Here is a 14583-nt window from a genome sequence, read left to right on the forward strand (position 1 = left end):
CTCACTCTTTCTCTCTATCTCTATCTCTCTCTCTCTCTCTTTGTCGCCCTGCTCTCTCTTTCTCTATAAAGCTTCCTCTCACCATCTCTCTTCCTTTCTCTCTCCCTCTTTCCCTTCTCTCTTTCTCTTGCTCCTCTCACTCTCTCCTCTACCTCTCTCTCCCTCTCTCTCCCTCTCTCTCTCTCTCTCTCTTTCTCTCTGTCTCCCTTCCTCCACGTTTGTCAACCATCCGTGTGTCATTTCAAAATGCGTTCGCTGCTTATCTGCAGTCGCATTCATTTTCGATTTTATTTCGCCTGCCTTTTGACGGCAAAAGACCTGAAGACGCGGCAACTCTTGTTGCTGCGGCTGCTGCGTCGGCGTTGCTAAAAGGCTTCGGCCGCATTGATAACAACAACAACAACGACAACAACAACAACAGCAAGAGCAACAGCAGCAGCAGCAAGCAAGAGGAGCCCGCACGTCCAAGACGATCGCCTGGCTGCGCCTGCGCAACTCTTGGTTGGTCCTGCCGGGCATGCATTAACTTTAAGTGTAGGTTACTGATAAGCGTGCCTGCCTGCCTTGGCGCTGGGTGATGCATCGCCAGCGTTGCCTTGGCGTCTCTCTCCCTCTCTCCCTCTCTCTCTCTCTCTCTCTCTCTCTCTCTCTGTGTGTGTGTTTTGCATTTTGCGTGTGCTACTTTTGCGAGCGAGCCGACTGCACCCATGCCCTACACACACACCGACACGCAGAGCCATGCTGGGCAAACAAGTTCGTGTCCGAAGTCTTTTGTTTTATGCATCTGCATCTTGGCTTTTTTCGGCGCACAGATTTTATTTTATTACATTTAAGTTTTTTTTTTACTTTATTTTTTGGCCATGTGTGAAGCAAAGTCGCCTGCATATGCATAAATAAGTACGATAAGGCTGCACTTGGCACTCCAGCTTCAGCATCAACTTCAACTTCAACTTCAGCTTCAGTCTCCAGCACCGAAAAAAATGCAAAATGTAAAATGTAGAATGCTCTTTGCATACTTGCCTCTGCTTCTTCTTGCTCGTCGTCTTCCTCTTCTCGTTTGACTCTCATTGAGAAACTGGACGCGATGCTAAATGACATACGACGTGTTGGCGCTGCAATACCATTGCCTGCGCATACATTAAGAGCCAGCGCCGTTGACCAAGACCCCAGAGAGCTGGGCCCATCTCGGCCAGCTCTTTAAATGCGCTAAATTGATATTCAGGTTTGCTTCATTTTCGTTTTGATTTTATTTATTTTATTTGATTTTTTTTTTTTTCATTTTTTTTTTTAAGCTTTCGTATTTTGCGAGGCATAAAACTCGCACAAATCAGCGTTAAAAATTAATTGTCTGTTATTATCGTGGATTATTAATAATTTATTCTAAGCTCGAGCCGCGTGTTGAAGTTCCAGCCAAAAAAAAAAAAAGATATATATTTGTATATATGTGTATATATTGTACATGCGAGAGTACGCGCATGTCTGCATGTCTGTCCGCTCGACTCATAATTATGGTCATTTGGCAAGTGTTTACTTTGCGCTTAGAGCTGGGCGTGACTGTCATTTGTCTTAATAAAGAACACAGTTGCAAAAAAATAAAAAAAATAAGAAACAACAACAACAACAACAGAACCAAAAACAAAACTCATTTACATAAAAGCTACCTCAGCGAGACTCGAAAAACGAAGCGCTCAAGCACATGTAATGCGCCTAATTACCAGTCCATGCAGACAGCCAAAAATTTGCAGCTGATGGCGATGATGATGATGATGATGATGATGGTGCTGCGATCAATATATATTTGGCTGCATGACTCAGTTACAGTGGCTGTGCTCAAATAAAAGCAAAGCGAAAAATGCAGAAATTTATATGGTAACAACTTGAAGGAATTTGTCATAGCCAGCAGACGAAGGCGGACTGAGAGCCGGGAGCTCGGAGCTTCTGCAGCGCTTTGGCATTTTATACATATATATATTGCTGTTGTTTTTTTTTTTTTTTGGGACGCATTAAATGGCAGCAATTTGTTTTGGGCAACTGTCACAGAAGTTGGCACAATTGCGGCTCAGTTTGTCAGGAACTCGGGGACTCTTTGGACTCTCTGAGATTTTTGGCTGCCTGCTGCCTGTCGCTGCCGCCGGTTGCTGCTGCTGCTGTTGCTCAGTGTGTGTAATTTAAGACAGTTTTCACTGCAAACTTAATTAACTCGTTGCTGTCTCATTTGGCTGACTGCTGCGGCTGCTGTTGCTGTTGTTGTTGCTGTTGTTGTTGCTGTTGCAGTTGCTGCTGTTGCTTTGCCTTTCACCCTAACTGCCCACGGGGGCTAAAACCGCAAAGAGTCAGTGATTCGAGATGCGTTTCGTAGTTAGCTGCATAGAGTTGCATTGTTGTTTATAGTTATTGCTATTGTTGTTGTTGCTGTTGTTGTTGTTGTTTGTCATATTGCGGCTTTTACTATTCAAATTCCTGCTATATTAAACCGAAAAGAAAGTGGGCGGCAGTGGAGCGCAAAAGCAATCCACTGAGCTTTCTTGTAGCCTTTTATTCTTCTCGTTGTTGTTGTTGTTGTTTTTGTTGCTGTTGTTGTCCGCAACTTTTTCCCTATCGAGTTTCAATTTGCCTAGCATTGCTTTGCAGTATCTAAATACTGTTTGATACACATACATACATACATATGTGTATATGTACATACATATATATATTTTTTAAGGTCACCTTTGTTGCTAACTGTTTCATTTGGCTGGTTTATTGTTTAGACGCGTTTATTGTCGTATTTGAGAGCTGTATTTTGTTTATCGAGCGCGACCTTGTTGGAGAGCTCGAGTTAAATAGAAACCAAAATTGTTTATTATAAAATATAAATATCAATTTAAATGAATTATTTAGTCAGTAGTGTGCAGTGTTTCTCCTTTGCGACTTTAACTAGCTTCCTTTCCTTTTTCCTTCAATATTTGTATGTCGTCATCTGTTTCTCTGTCTCTCTCTCTCTTCCTCAATCATTATCGCTCTTCCATTCTATAACTCCTTATCTATCGCTCTTAAAATCTATATTTATCTTTTCGCTTTCGATCTCTCTTTCTCAATCCCTCCCATTGTCCATCTCTCCCTCTTCCTCTCTCTCTCTCTCCCTACATATATTGAACTCTCTCTCTCTCTCCCTCTATCTTTCATTCGGGATCTCTCCCTTTCTCTCTTTCTTGCAGTCTCAACACTCAATCACTGATTATATTAATTTTATGATATGAGTAAAAGACAGCTCAAGCAAAATCAAAGCTACTAAATAAAACACATCTGGAAATATATTGAATAATAATAAAACTAAAAGAGAAAACGGCAAGAACATGATAAAGGACACGAAAGCTGAGAGCAAATATCAAGCGTAAAATAGATCACAAACTAGACTTTGGAATTGAGCTGAATTATTTAGCTCATGAGAATCGAATAGAAAGGTGCTTCCCATAGCGCGCCTTGGCTGACCAACAAATGTCATATAAAACATGTCAACAGGTTTAATTGCCGCCGAGATTGAAAGAAAGTTCTCAATGCATACGACATGCGATAACAGCTGCATGCTAGCTGCAGTCGGAGATCGAGCATTCAGGCAACATTCACTTTTCATCATTAGGGCAACATTTTATGTGTAGCACTTAACACTCGCGAGTATTTCGAATAACTTGGCTAAATTGTAAATTATTTGCAATTTCTCAATTTGCAAATTGCTTGAATTAGCCCAGGCGACCAAAAGGCACAGCGACCAGGGCCAGGGCTGAAGAAGAGCAAGGGGAAGGAGCTGAGGTAGAGGCAGCAGAAGAAGAAGCGACAGCGGATACTTGTTTGCCAATGGCACCCACCCAAGTGATGGCAAATGCTGCGAACTGAGCGCGTTGCAGTCGCAACATTTTGATGGCGCATGGCGGCATTTATGCTGATTATGTTGCATATAAATTCCGTGGCAACATTTAGAGTGAGCGAGCGAGAGAGAGAGAGGGAGCGAGGGAGCGAGGGAGCGATAGATGCCTCGGCCACCTTCCCTATGCCTCGTTTGCCGTCGCTGGCCGTTGCGCCTTGTGTACTTGGAGAATGTTTACACGCGTTCTCGTTGGCCGTCGTCGGGCTTCTTATTTGTCCATGGCCATGGCCGAACTGGGACGGTTCATAAATTTTGCTGCAGCTTTGACTTTAACTCGTTCAACGCACTTCAAGCCAAAGACAAGGCAGCAAGCAGCCCAGGCCCAGCCAGCCAGCTAACACGGCCAACAACAGTAACAACCCAGGCGCTGGGGTAAAAGGAAATCTCAACTGGTCAACTTGAGCGTCGACGACGACAACGAAAAATAAAGTTGCATACAAATTGTTGTTGTTGCTGCTGCTGTTGGTGCCTTCTTGGCCACTTGGCCCCTTGGCCCCCCCCCGGCACCCCGGCACCCCACTGCCCGCTTGGTTTTGGCCTGCGAGCAAGCGCGTCACCTCCAGCAGCTCCATCTTTGCGTCGCTGGTTAACGCAAACATTTTAGCCTTTTGAGCGCGTCTTGACGACAGATTTAGACGTTAAGCAGCCGCGTTAAGTGTCCCCTGGGAAAACGCGGCTAAGCATTTGCCGTGTTGACAAAACGAGCCAACGCTGAGCAACAGCTGCTGCCCCGTGTTGCTGCCCCTGATGCTCATGTTGCTGTTGCTGCTGCTGCTGCTGCTGCTGTTGCTGTTGTTGTTGTTGTTGCTGTTGCTACTGCCATGTTGCTCAAGTGCTGTTGCTGTTGTCGATTTTGTGCAGTCGCTGCAATTTGTATAGCCATAGATGCAATCGCTGGCACAAAATTTTAACACCATTAGCTGACCAGCGGCATGTTTTTTTTTTTTCATGTATTTCTTCTTTTTTGTGCATTTTAGCGGCTCGCTTGTTTGTCTCACTTTGCTGCATATTTTCGCGCCTAATTTGCGGCCACACCCCCAGCCCCGCCCGCCGTCGGGCGTTAAATGAGCAGAAAATCGGTAAAAAAAAAAAAAAAGCTAACGCAACTGTCGAAATCTGTGTCCGCATGCATAAGCCAAAGCCGCTCGTGGGTGCATGTGCATGTGCATGTGCATTAGCCAAGTTTATAATCTAGATTTTGGAGTGTGCAGCACAGCACAGCACAGCACGGCACGGTGCAGCTGCAGCACAGTGGGGCAAGCCAGCTAGCCAGCCGGCCGGCCGGCAAATCGATATTGCTTTGGTCAATTTTGTCATAAATAATTCTAAAGTAGCTGCAATTTGTTTAAGCGCACTCAACTTTATTATTATTAATCGGGGCGTATATAGGCAAAGGCATATGCCACACCGTTTCCTGATGCCGGGCGTCAAACGTAAATAATTGCGATAACCGCAAAACGGGGCCGAATTACTCATACGCCATGTGTGCCGCAACAGCTGTTCAAACTCAGGAAGGGGAGAGTGGAAAAGGGGGAGTGTGTGGGGGGGGGAGGCCGGCGTCAGTTTAGGTCTCATTTCAATTGTGAAAACCGAGAATTGACAGAGCGCACTTAGCTTTGATTGATTGCCAGCTGATATGAGCCGCAATTGCGGTTAAAGTAATTCAATCGCCAACACCCGAACCACATCAAACGGCCCCACAGCAGCAGCAGCAGCAGCAGCAGCAACGGCAGTAGCAGCAGCAGTAGATGTGGCAAAGCCAAGTGGCACAAGTGACAAAACAGCAACAAAATGTCATAATTGATAGCGACAAGTGACAGCAGCTGAGCTGATGCTGCATGCAGCAGGAGCAGCACCAACAGCAACAGCAACCATAGCAGCAGCAGCAGCAACTGTTGCCGGCAGAGGCTCTGTGCCGGATTAAGCGCAAATTGTGTTTATGTTCAACACATAGAAACTGTGACAAGTTAATATACGAGGAGCAACAAATCCGATTATAGGCATGACTTGATTTCATTTGCATGCGGCAATTTGCTGCACGTAGCTGGCCGCCTAATTGCAATGGGGCGGGGCATAAAAATTAATTATGAAAAATTAACAGATGCACGCATATACATGTACATATACACATGTGTGTATGTATTCGGTGCAATAGCAAACAAAAGACTTAGACAACGAACGCGTTTGTGCTGCAGCCAGCTCATGTTACACTGGATAGGCCATTCGATTTAATTTAAATTAGTTTATAATTTATTTGATACCCTCACACACACACACACACACAACACGCAGACCACACACGGCTCACAAATTATCTCGTAGTCAATTTAAAAGCGTCGCTTAAAATGTTTAATTTAACATAAAATCAACGCACGGCGACAGCCGAGAGTCACATTTACGGCAACAGAAACACATAAACAAGCACATTACTGAGAGCTGAAAAACAACAGGCCAATGGAATAAAAGACTAACAAAAAACAATAACAATCGAACAGAAAACATAACACAGAAAACAGAAACAAAAAAAAAAAAAAAAAAAGCCAATAAGACGCGCAACGCGATAAATTTGTACAATAAAACAAAACTGATTTCCGTCTAATGCGATTGACACCTAAAACACCAAAAATTTCAAATTACAATAAGTATACAAACTCGTCCCCGTACAGCTCCCCCATCCACTACCCCTCCCTCTCTCTCACTCTCTCTCACTCTGCTTAGGCCCAGGCAGCAGCAACAACAAAAATCGAAATACAAGCACATAAATAATGTTATTAAAATAGACACACGATTGTGATTTGGGACTCTCGAAGCCCAAAAACTCGAATCGAATCTCGCATCTCCACATACATATCTCGAACGCCGCACAGTCAGCCGGGTCAGCCGGCGGCCACTTGATTAGCTCATCACTTAGTCCACTAAAAGAGACACTTTCGGCTGACACTGATTGGTCGCTGTGGACCACAACTTGACAACGAGTAGTCAGCGCAAATATACATAAAAACACACTCACACACACACTCACACACACACATATACGTATTTAGAGATATGCCTATTTATATAGCGAGCAACAGTCAAGTTGTCTGTTTATGGACAGCCTATCATTATTTATAGAATTAAATTGTTTAAATCGAAACTCTTCGATTTTTTATCTGCCTGCCTGTCCACTTAGGCTTTGAGCTTTTTGCAAAACCTGAGCATCTCCAGCGATTAATTATGCTGATTATTTAGTATATCCAATTCCATTATAAGTCGCGGCTCAGCTGTTCAGACAAATCGATTGCACTTCTTTGGCCTTTGACTGGGGCTTTAGTTCTTTGAAAAATTGAGATTAAACTCGAAAATACAAATAAAGAATTGGATACGAAAAAATAGAAAAAAAAAAAAAAAAATGTTTAATACTATATTTATTTTAATTTATATTGTATTCTATGCATAGAAAAACTCTGCAATTTTTTTTTTTTTTTTAATTTTACCCCTTTTTTATTTTGCTTGAATTTTTTTTTCAACAATCTGTATTTATGTGAATCTGATATTTATTTGTATTTTAAAGGCGTTTATTTATGTTAGTTTTTAACAGATTTTATTTAAATTAGAAATTATTGTTGAAAAAAAGTTAATGTGAGTGAGCTTAGCGACTGCCAGATGCTCTATAGTTAGTTTTATGAAGTTGATTTAGTTAGATTTACACCAGAAAAAATCGGTCATATAAAAATTTAGATAAATATAAAAATAGTAGATTTTACCCTTATTAAACTTAGTTGATATGTAAGATCTATATAGAGCAAAGTCTGAATGACTATTGTTCAAGAATGAAATTGGTATTTATTCATTTGATTCATTTCCAATGTCTGTATGTCTAGTATGTATGTCTTTAGTAAATACATTTGTTGCCAATGCTCCAATTATATGCCGTGGGAAAGCATAGCAATCGACAAAAGTTATTAAAAAGGAATTCTAAATAGTTCACGTCGCGCTTCTCTCATTCACACATTATTCCATATACTCCCTCTCACTCTCTCTCTCGCATTCACCACACCACCCATATACCCGCTCACGCTCACACTAAACAGTGTATATAATAAGCTTTTGCTCATAAGTTTCATCTACTTAAGCAAACAGTTTGACATGTTTATGAAAAACATACATGCATCTAGCTGGGCTTATTGCTGACTTAGGCCTGGTTAGCTCTTCAGTTTTAACATTAAAATTACATATTTCTAGCATTAGCTACGCCGCATGTAAGTTTGTAATTTATGGCCAATAGTTAAGGCCTAGCGCATATCGTATGTCTCGCATATGCTGGCTGCTAAACAATTCACATTTTTTGGGCAGACAGAGTTCAAAGCGGTTGCACGCTCGATTCTCTCACATTTCGCCAAGGAGTCAGTTGAACAATTAGCTGACTGATTTATTGATGTGGAGCAACGACGACGCAGAGCGCAATGCAGCAATGGACCAAGGCAACAACAGCAACCGCAGCAGCAGCAGCCTGAAGCCTAGGTGCAATGGCCGAGGCGCGTTGCTTACAATTTGATTTGATTTGATGTGCGCCTACGAATGTTGCTCAGTTGCCAAGTTGCCCAGTTACCAAGTTGCCAAGTTGCCCGTTGCCAGTTGTCGCCAGCGTTGTTGTTGTTGTTGCTGGTGGCTGTCGAAACGCATAATCGTAAAATTTGCTGTGGAATGTTGCAATATTTTTGCGAGTAGAGCAATTTGCGCGTGAATTATTCCAAACGTTGCATTTACAAATGATTTTTTGTACGCGGCGACAACAACTTTAATTGGCCCAACGAGGAAGTCATTGCTCGAGTTGAGCTCAGCTATAGTAGAATGCATACAGAAGATGCCCAGCCGGGCGACCAGCCGACCAGCCGACCGACCGAGCGACTCCTTTCCCAGTTTCAATTCTTTGCAGCATGCATTCGCACATTTTGCATGGTACGTGACGCAAACAAAAGGCGTTGGTCCAGCCGTTGACATATTCTAAGCAAACGACAGGCCCATAAAATCATATTTCCACTCTGTTTTCCATGAATGTCACACTTGAGTTGCCCGCTTGGTGGGTGCAGCAGCAGCGGCAGCAGCAGCAACAACAGCAGCGGCAGCGGCAGCAGCAGCGGCAGCTACATAGTACGTCTCTATTATTGGTGTGAAGTCATCGCGTGAAACGTTTTTGCAGGCTTCCATTTAATTTCCATGGCCAATGGCTGGCAAATGCATAAACTGTGCACCACTCTCTCTCTCTCTCTCTCCCCCCTCCAAGTTCGACTCAGCAGCTCTGACTAAGCGGCGAGTGCAGCTGCAGCTGCTGGGCATTGTTTAGCTGGCGGGAGGTGCTTGGCCATGTTGGCAATTCCTGGAAGTTAATTTCATTAAGAGCAACTAGCAATGCGCGTCGTATTTATTAGCCGCACGATACATATACATATATATATAAGTATGTATATATATATATATATCTGTTGCATAGGCATCGGCTTTGTTTTCAAGGAATCTGCCGCAGCCGGGCAGCCAACTGATGTCGCTCGTGTATTTGTGGAATTCATCATCGGCGACAGGCGGGTTCGACGCTCCATCTTCACTCCCGTCTCCCGCTCACTCTACCTGCACCTACCTTCGTCTTCTCCGTTTCCGTCAACAGCTCTAGTTGTTTAGCTCCGTCTGGCCGCGTTTGTTGTTTTGCAATTTTCATAACTTATTGTACATGGAGATCCGGTTGCTGCTAAATAAGGTAAAAATTTCCTTAAGAAAATTTACGCACAAGTGCGATTTCCAGTTAATAAAATTATCCCCAAACATGCCACGCCTCCTCTCGTCTACCCCACTGCCACAGCGAATTCTTATTAATTCTTATCGCAACAACAAAAAACGAAACAAAAACAACAAAGATTTCTTAGCGCGGCATCTGCTCAACCACCTGATCAGGTGTGCGTGTGTGCGAGTGTGAGTGTGTGTATGTATGTGCGCCTCCATTTGGTCACAGCGATGCCGACAAGTGTTGTACACGCATTCCAAATACTTTTCTATCATTAGCGGCTGCTGTTGCCCCATGTGGTTGGTCCTCCAAGACACGAATGCATGGCATACCTCTGCCTAGTTGCAACATAGATAAATCTTTAGAATAACTAATATATATATATATATATATATGTATGTATTTATGTATTTATGTATGTATGTATGTTTATATATTCATTTATTGTTACATGTAAAACAGACACAGTGTATGAACATAAATTTTGCAATGGACCTCATTAACATAAATGTTGCACACAGAAATAGTTGAAACATGTAAGCAAAACTGAACTGAAGAACAGAACTAAAGTATTATAAAAAGTTTGACAAATGCGAGTATTTCCTATATATGGCACAGCCAGGCATCTAGGTTGCTCTAGTAATAGAAGCGATAGACGGCAAAGAGCACCAGCAGCACAATCAATATGAATAGCTTAGATTTAAGTTTGTATTTGTTATCCAGTGTCTGCCACAAGCGAGCCAGTGCGTTGAGGGATGAGTCCTGTCCCTGGCGTAGAGAACGGCGTCCACCGGTAATGATGCTGCTGGCAGGTACGCTGCGCCTGTAACTGGAGCCACGCTCCCCAATCCGCTCGGCGCGCAGGCGCGCCAAATTGCGAGCAAAGTCGCTTTCAAATTTAACGCCCTGTCCATCCTCTTCAGCGGCATCATCGCTGAATTCGTTGCTGTAGGTGCGTGGCGGCGAGCGGCGTAAGCTGCTGCTGCTGTAGCCAAAGGCTGAGGATGATGCACTTGTGTAGCTCTGGGCGGGCGAGCTCACATAGTTGGAGTAACGGCCAGTTGCCGGGCGGTAATCATAGCTGTTGATGCTGCTTGTAGCACCTAGTGTGGCGCGTGGCTGGGTGGGACTGGGTGCATCCTCGTAGACCTGCTTGAGACGCTGTTGCTCCAACGGGTTGGGCTGCAGGCTGGGATACAGTGGCTTGGCCACATATTCATGAGTATTTACGGTGGTGGCCATCAGCTTGGACCTTGGCTTGGGTTTGCTGCCAATCTGTCTGTTGTGTTCACTGTACTGGTCCTCAGCATCCTGGGCAGCCTGGGCCAGTTGCTCCTCCTCCTCGTCATCGGACTCTAGAATGATCAATGAATTAACCAGCAAAGGTTCGTCGCTTTCACGCTGATTGGCTGGCACTGTGGGCTCCTCTGCAATTGGCTCCGGTTTGCGAGCGATCCGTTCTTTTGGCGGTTCACGTCGCTCCGAATTGGAAATGCGACGTGACTGTATAGGCGCAGCCTTGACCGGAACTGGTTTAACGACTGTAACGGCCTCCGGCACGGCTTGTGGCTTGCTCACTGGCTGCTGCTGCTGCTGACGACGACGTTCGTCCTCTTTGGTGTCGCTGGGATTGACGGCAATGGTGCGCCGTGCCTTACTTGCTACTGGGGCCCCGTCTGGTTTATCCACCTGTCCAGCAGTTGTACTAGCAGCAGCAACAGCTGCTGGCTGCAAGGTCTCGCGACGTGCGTTGCTCTTCTTCGGACTGCCTGCCGGCAAGGCGGCGTTGCCGCCCAGTGAGGCGCGTAAACGTTTCACCAACACCTTACGGCTGCTATCTGTGACTGGTATATTCGGCAATCCCTGGGCCAGCATCCGTGCACGCAGTTCGGCGTTAGACAAATTGTCCAAATTATCAGTCTCAGCCATAATTTTTGTTGCCAAACACGCTTTTCACAATTCGTTGAAATTGAAAGCAGTTGCGCGTCACTTTTTTGCGCGGTGCGATGTTAGTTAGCGATGTGCGATAAGCGTAAATAATCGATTAATTTATGAATATTTGCACACAATGAACTCGCGTTTCCTTTTATTGATTGTTTGAAGCACTACAGATTCTGTAAGATTTTTTTTAATTTTTGCTTTTACAATTTTTTTTGTAGCTGTATAGAAACTGGTTTTTATAAATTTGAAAGCAAAGTCTGTATATTGTATACAGATGTGGCAGCGCTGCTAGATTTGAGTGCTGAGTAGCTCCAAATTTTAGTTACTTTTCAACACTATTTCAATGGTGTCAATAGAAAGTCAAATAACAAACATTTTAATTCAATTCTCGCGCCTTGCATTGCGAAAGCTTCAATTGGTCCAATTAATCAATTGGACATTTGCTTTAGCCAAATAATCCTATCATGGGCGGCGATAATCAAAATATTCAGTAATTGGACGCAGCTTAGCTAAAATACGATTGGCACTCGCAAAATTTAAAAACATTTTGTAGCAGACTTTTAGGCATAAGTTTAAAGACATTTATGCTACATTGCCAGCTTGACCAAAAGCCCTTGTTTAATTAGATTTTTGCCAAGCGATTTGTATAGTTTACTAAATTTACTTCTAATTTATATCACTTCTCTGTCAGACTGCACAGAGATGCACAATAGTTCAAGAAAACGGCTTATACTTCGACCAGGGCTGCTAGAATGTCACTGAGAAAAAATGCATTTGGTGATCTGGCAGCACTGGCAGTTTTTCTGTGTTGCTTTACATCGCTAAGAGAGCTAGGACAAGTAAATGCAAAACAAACGTAAATAAGACTAAATCTCGCTGCTAAAAAAACAGGAGATAATTCAAACTTGGCTGCCTATGCTTGGAGAGTCCACGTAGACGTTATTTAGCATACACAATGGACATATCGAAGGCACCAAACCCACGCAAACTACAGCTCTGCCGCATCTACTTTCTGAGTATGACTAAATTCTCTCTCCCTCCATCTCTCGCCCACTCACTCTCAAAAAAAAACTTTACTTTTAGCTGGCTTCGCTTTTCTGCCCTTCGTGTGGGCCGTAAATGTTTGCTGGTTCTTTGAAGAGGCGTTTCGCAAGCCGCCATACACCGAACAGACTCAAATAAAGCGCTGTAAATGAGTGAATGGCATGCATTATATATACCCTGAGTTATCTTATTTCTCCTTTGCAGATGTGATATACTCAGCTATAGGGACATTCATCTGGACAATTGCACTGATCACCTGGGTTATTCTATTCCAAGCGAATCGTGCGGCTTGGGGTGCCACCGCCGACTATATTAGCTTTATCATTCCATTAGGGGTCCCATGATCTTGAGTCGAGTCTAATTAATGGTATTAAAACTAACAAATTGATATTAAACTAAATAAATGAAAACACAATATACAAAATATGTTTATAGAGAACACCCAAATCACTTTTTAAATACATTTTTTATTCACATCTAAAGCTTATTTTTTGTTATATATATTTATATATATATATATATCAATATATGTGTACTATACTCTTGAAATTCTCTTACACACTAATTATGTGTTAATTCTTCTTCATAATTTGTAATAATTTTGTTTTGAATGCGCGAATTCGTTTCATTTTCTTGTTGTATCTTGTTTTCACTTCCGTTTCCGCTTCGTTCACGGCTTCCGGCTGTCTTGATATAACATACAATTTCATTGTTTTAGAATGTCATAAAGTGTTGTTTGCTCTTGTTATTTGCTCGATTTTTAAAAATACATAAATATTTGTTTGTTAAAAATGTCTGCGCTTGTACCATTTTGAATATTCAACTAATCTGATGTCAGTTTTCGTTTACGTTTACGTTTTATATCCTTTGTTAATTAATGTCGTCACTACGCTGATTGCACTACGAACGAGTGAATTGAATTGTTGCGATGATTGCGAAATTACGAAGTGAAAATGCAATGTGGGGAGACAAATCTAACACGCACACACATACATAATTAATTTTGTTTTTTCCTCAATTGCCTGTGAGTTCCCAATGGTATATGTGGCCCTAGTGTCACACACATGTCACATATCAATTAATCAATCAATCAATTTCATCAATCAGGGAATCGCAACTAATTTACAATTTATAAAAAGTCTCGATTTAAGTTATATTTACATGCAATACTTATTTGTTTTTCACTTGTTGATTGATAAATTCTAAAGAATCGTTTTTTTTTTGCTTTCATAGTTTTTAGTTTGTTTTCTTTAATATAAAACATTAAGTGCCATTTAATCACGCGTGTAGTCTATGATGAAGCGGCTAGTGAGCTCTACAACAAACAGAACATTCAACTTCTGCTCCACACTTTACATTCACAATCTAGTTAATTTATATTTATATATAAATGTAAATTACACATATATCATATAGTAATAATCATAATCATAATAATAATAATAATAATTATATTTTCATCATATCATACACATACATTTATATATATATTTTTTTATATATATAGTATAAATATTTCAAAGTACACGCTTAGAAACATCTAAATGATTCACAAAACTAAAATAATTTTTACCTTTTGTTTGTTTGTGTTTTTTTTTTTCAGGGTTTTTCTGCTTTTGTTTAGTTTTCTCTGAGGAGAAACTACTGGATACGAATAGTACACACATACATATACATATACAATATATATAAGTTATAGAAGAATGGGCGCGCCCTTTGTCTTTTAGATGCAAATGTCGCGCTGGCTCCATTCGCAACACAGATAAGGATTAATTAATACACGATGCTAAATGCTAAATTGTAAGTGCTACGGTTTTGTTGATTTTTCCTTTTTTTTTTTTTTTTTTTTTTGTAATTGGTAAACTGTAAACGGTAATTGGTAATTGGTAATCGATAATCGATAATAATTCGTTAAACAATATGCATTAATATTAAT

General features: G+C 41.9%; 2 protein-coding genes across 2 annotated transcripts; one reads left to right on the plus strand and one right to left on the minus strand.

Annotated features, from left to right (window-relative positions):
* Positions 1–10086: 10086 nt before the first annotated feature.
* Positions 10087–11819, minus strand: LOC6578900 (otefin). The gene has a single exon (XM_002004763.4). It carries the CDS (start codon positions 11589–11591, stop codon positions 10299–10301), a length of 1293 nt encoding a protein of 430 aa, XP_002004799.1. The 5' UTR covers positions 11592–11819; the 3' UTR covers positions 10087–10298.
* Positions 11820–12395: 576 nt separating this feature from the next.
* Positions 12396–13086, plus strand: LOC6578901 (gamma-secretase subunit pen-2). Its single transcript, XM_032730606.2, has 3 exons — positions 12396–12619; positions 12687–12791; positions 12852–13086. Exons 1-3 carry the CDS (start codon positions 12559–12561, stop codon positions 12989–12991), a joined length of 306 nt encoding a protein of 101 aa, XP_032586497.1. The 5' UTR covers positions 12396–12558; the 3' UTR covers positions 12992–13086.
* Positions 13087–14583: the final 1497 nt, after the last annotated feature.

Source organism: Drosophila mojavensis, unplaced genomic scaffold (genome assembly GCF_018153725.1).
Source record: "Drosophila mojavensis isolate 15081-1352.22 unplaced genomic scaffold, ASM1815372v1 contig_80, whole genome shotgun sequence".
Taxonomy (NCBI): Eukaryota; Metazoa; Arthropoda; class Insecta; order Diptera; family Drosophilidae; genus Drosophila; species Drosophila mojavensis.

What these genes read in the sequence shown, in the direction of transcription:
- LOC6578901 (XM_032730606.2), top strand. Translation starts at nt 12,559, where the DNA reads ATGGACATATCGAAGGCACCAAACCCACGCAAACTACAGCTCTGCCGC. An exon ending in CTGCCGCATCTACTTTCTGA is followed by an intron (nt 12,620 to 12,686) that starts GTATGACTAAAT and finishes CTTTACTTTTAG; the next exon opens with CTGGCTTCGCTTTTCTGCCC. An exon ending in ACAGACTCAAATAAAGCGCT is followed by an intron (nt 12,792 to 12,851) that starts GTAAATGAGTGA and finishes TCTCCTTTGCAG; the next exon opens with ATGTGATATACTCAGCTATA.
- LOC6578900 (XM_002004763.4), bottom strand. Translation starts at nt 11,591, where the DNA reads ATGGCTGAGACTGATAATTTGGACAATTTGTCTAACGCCGAACTGCGT.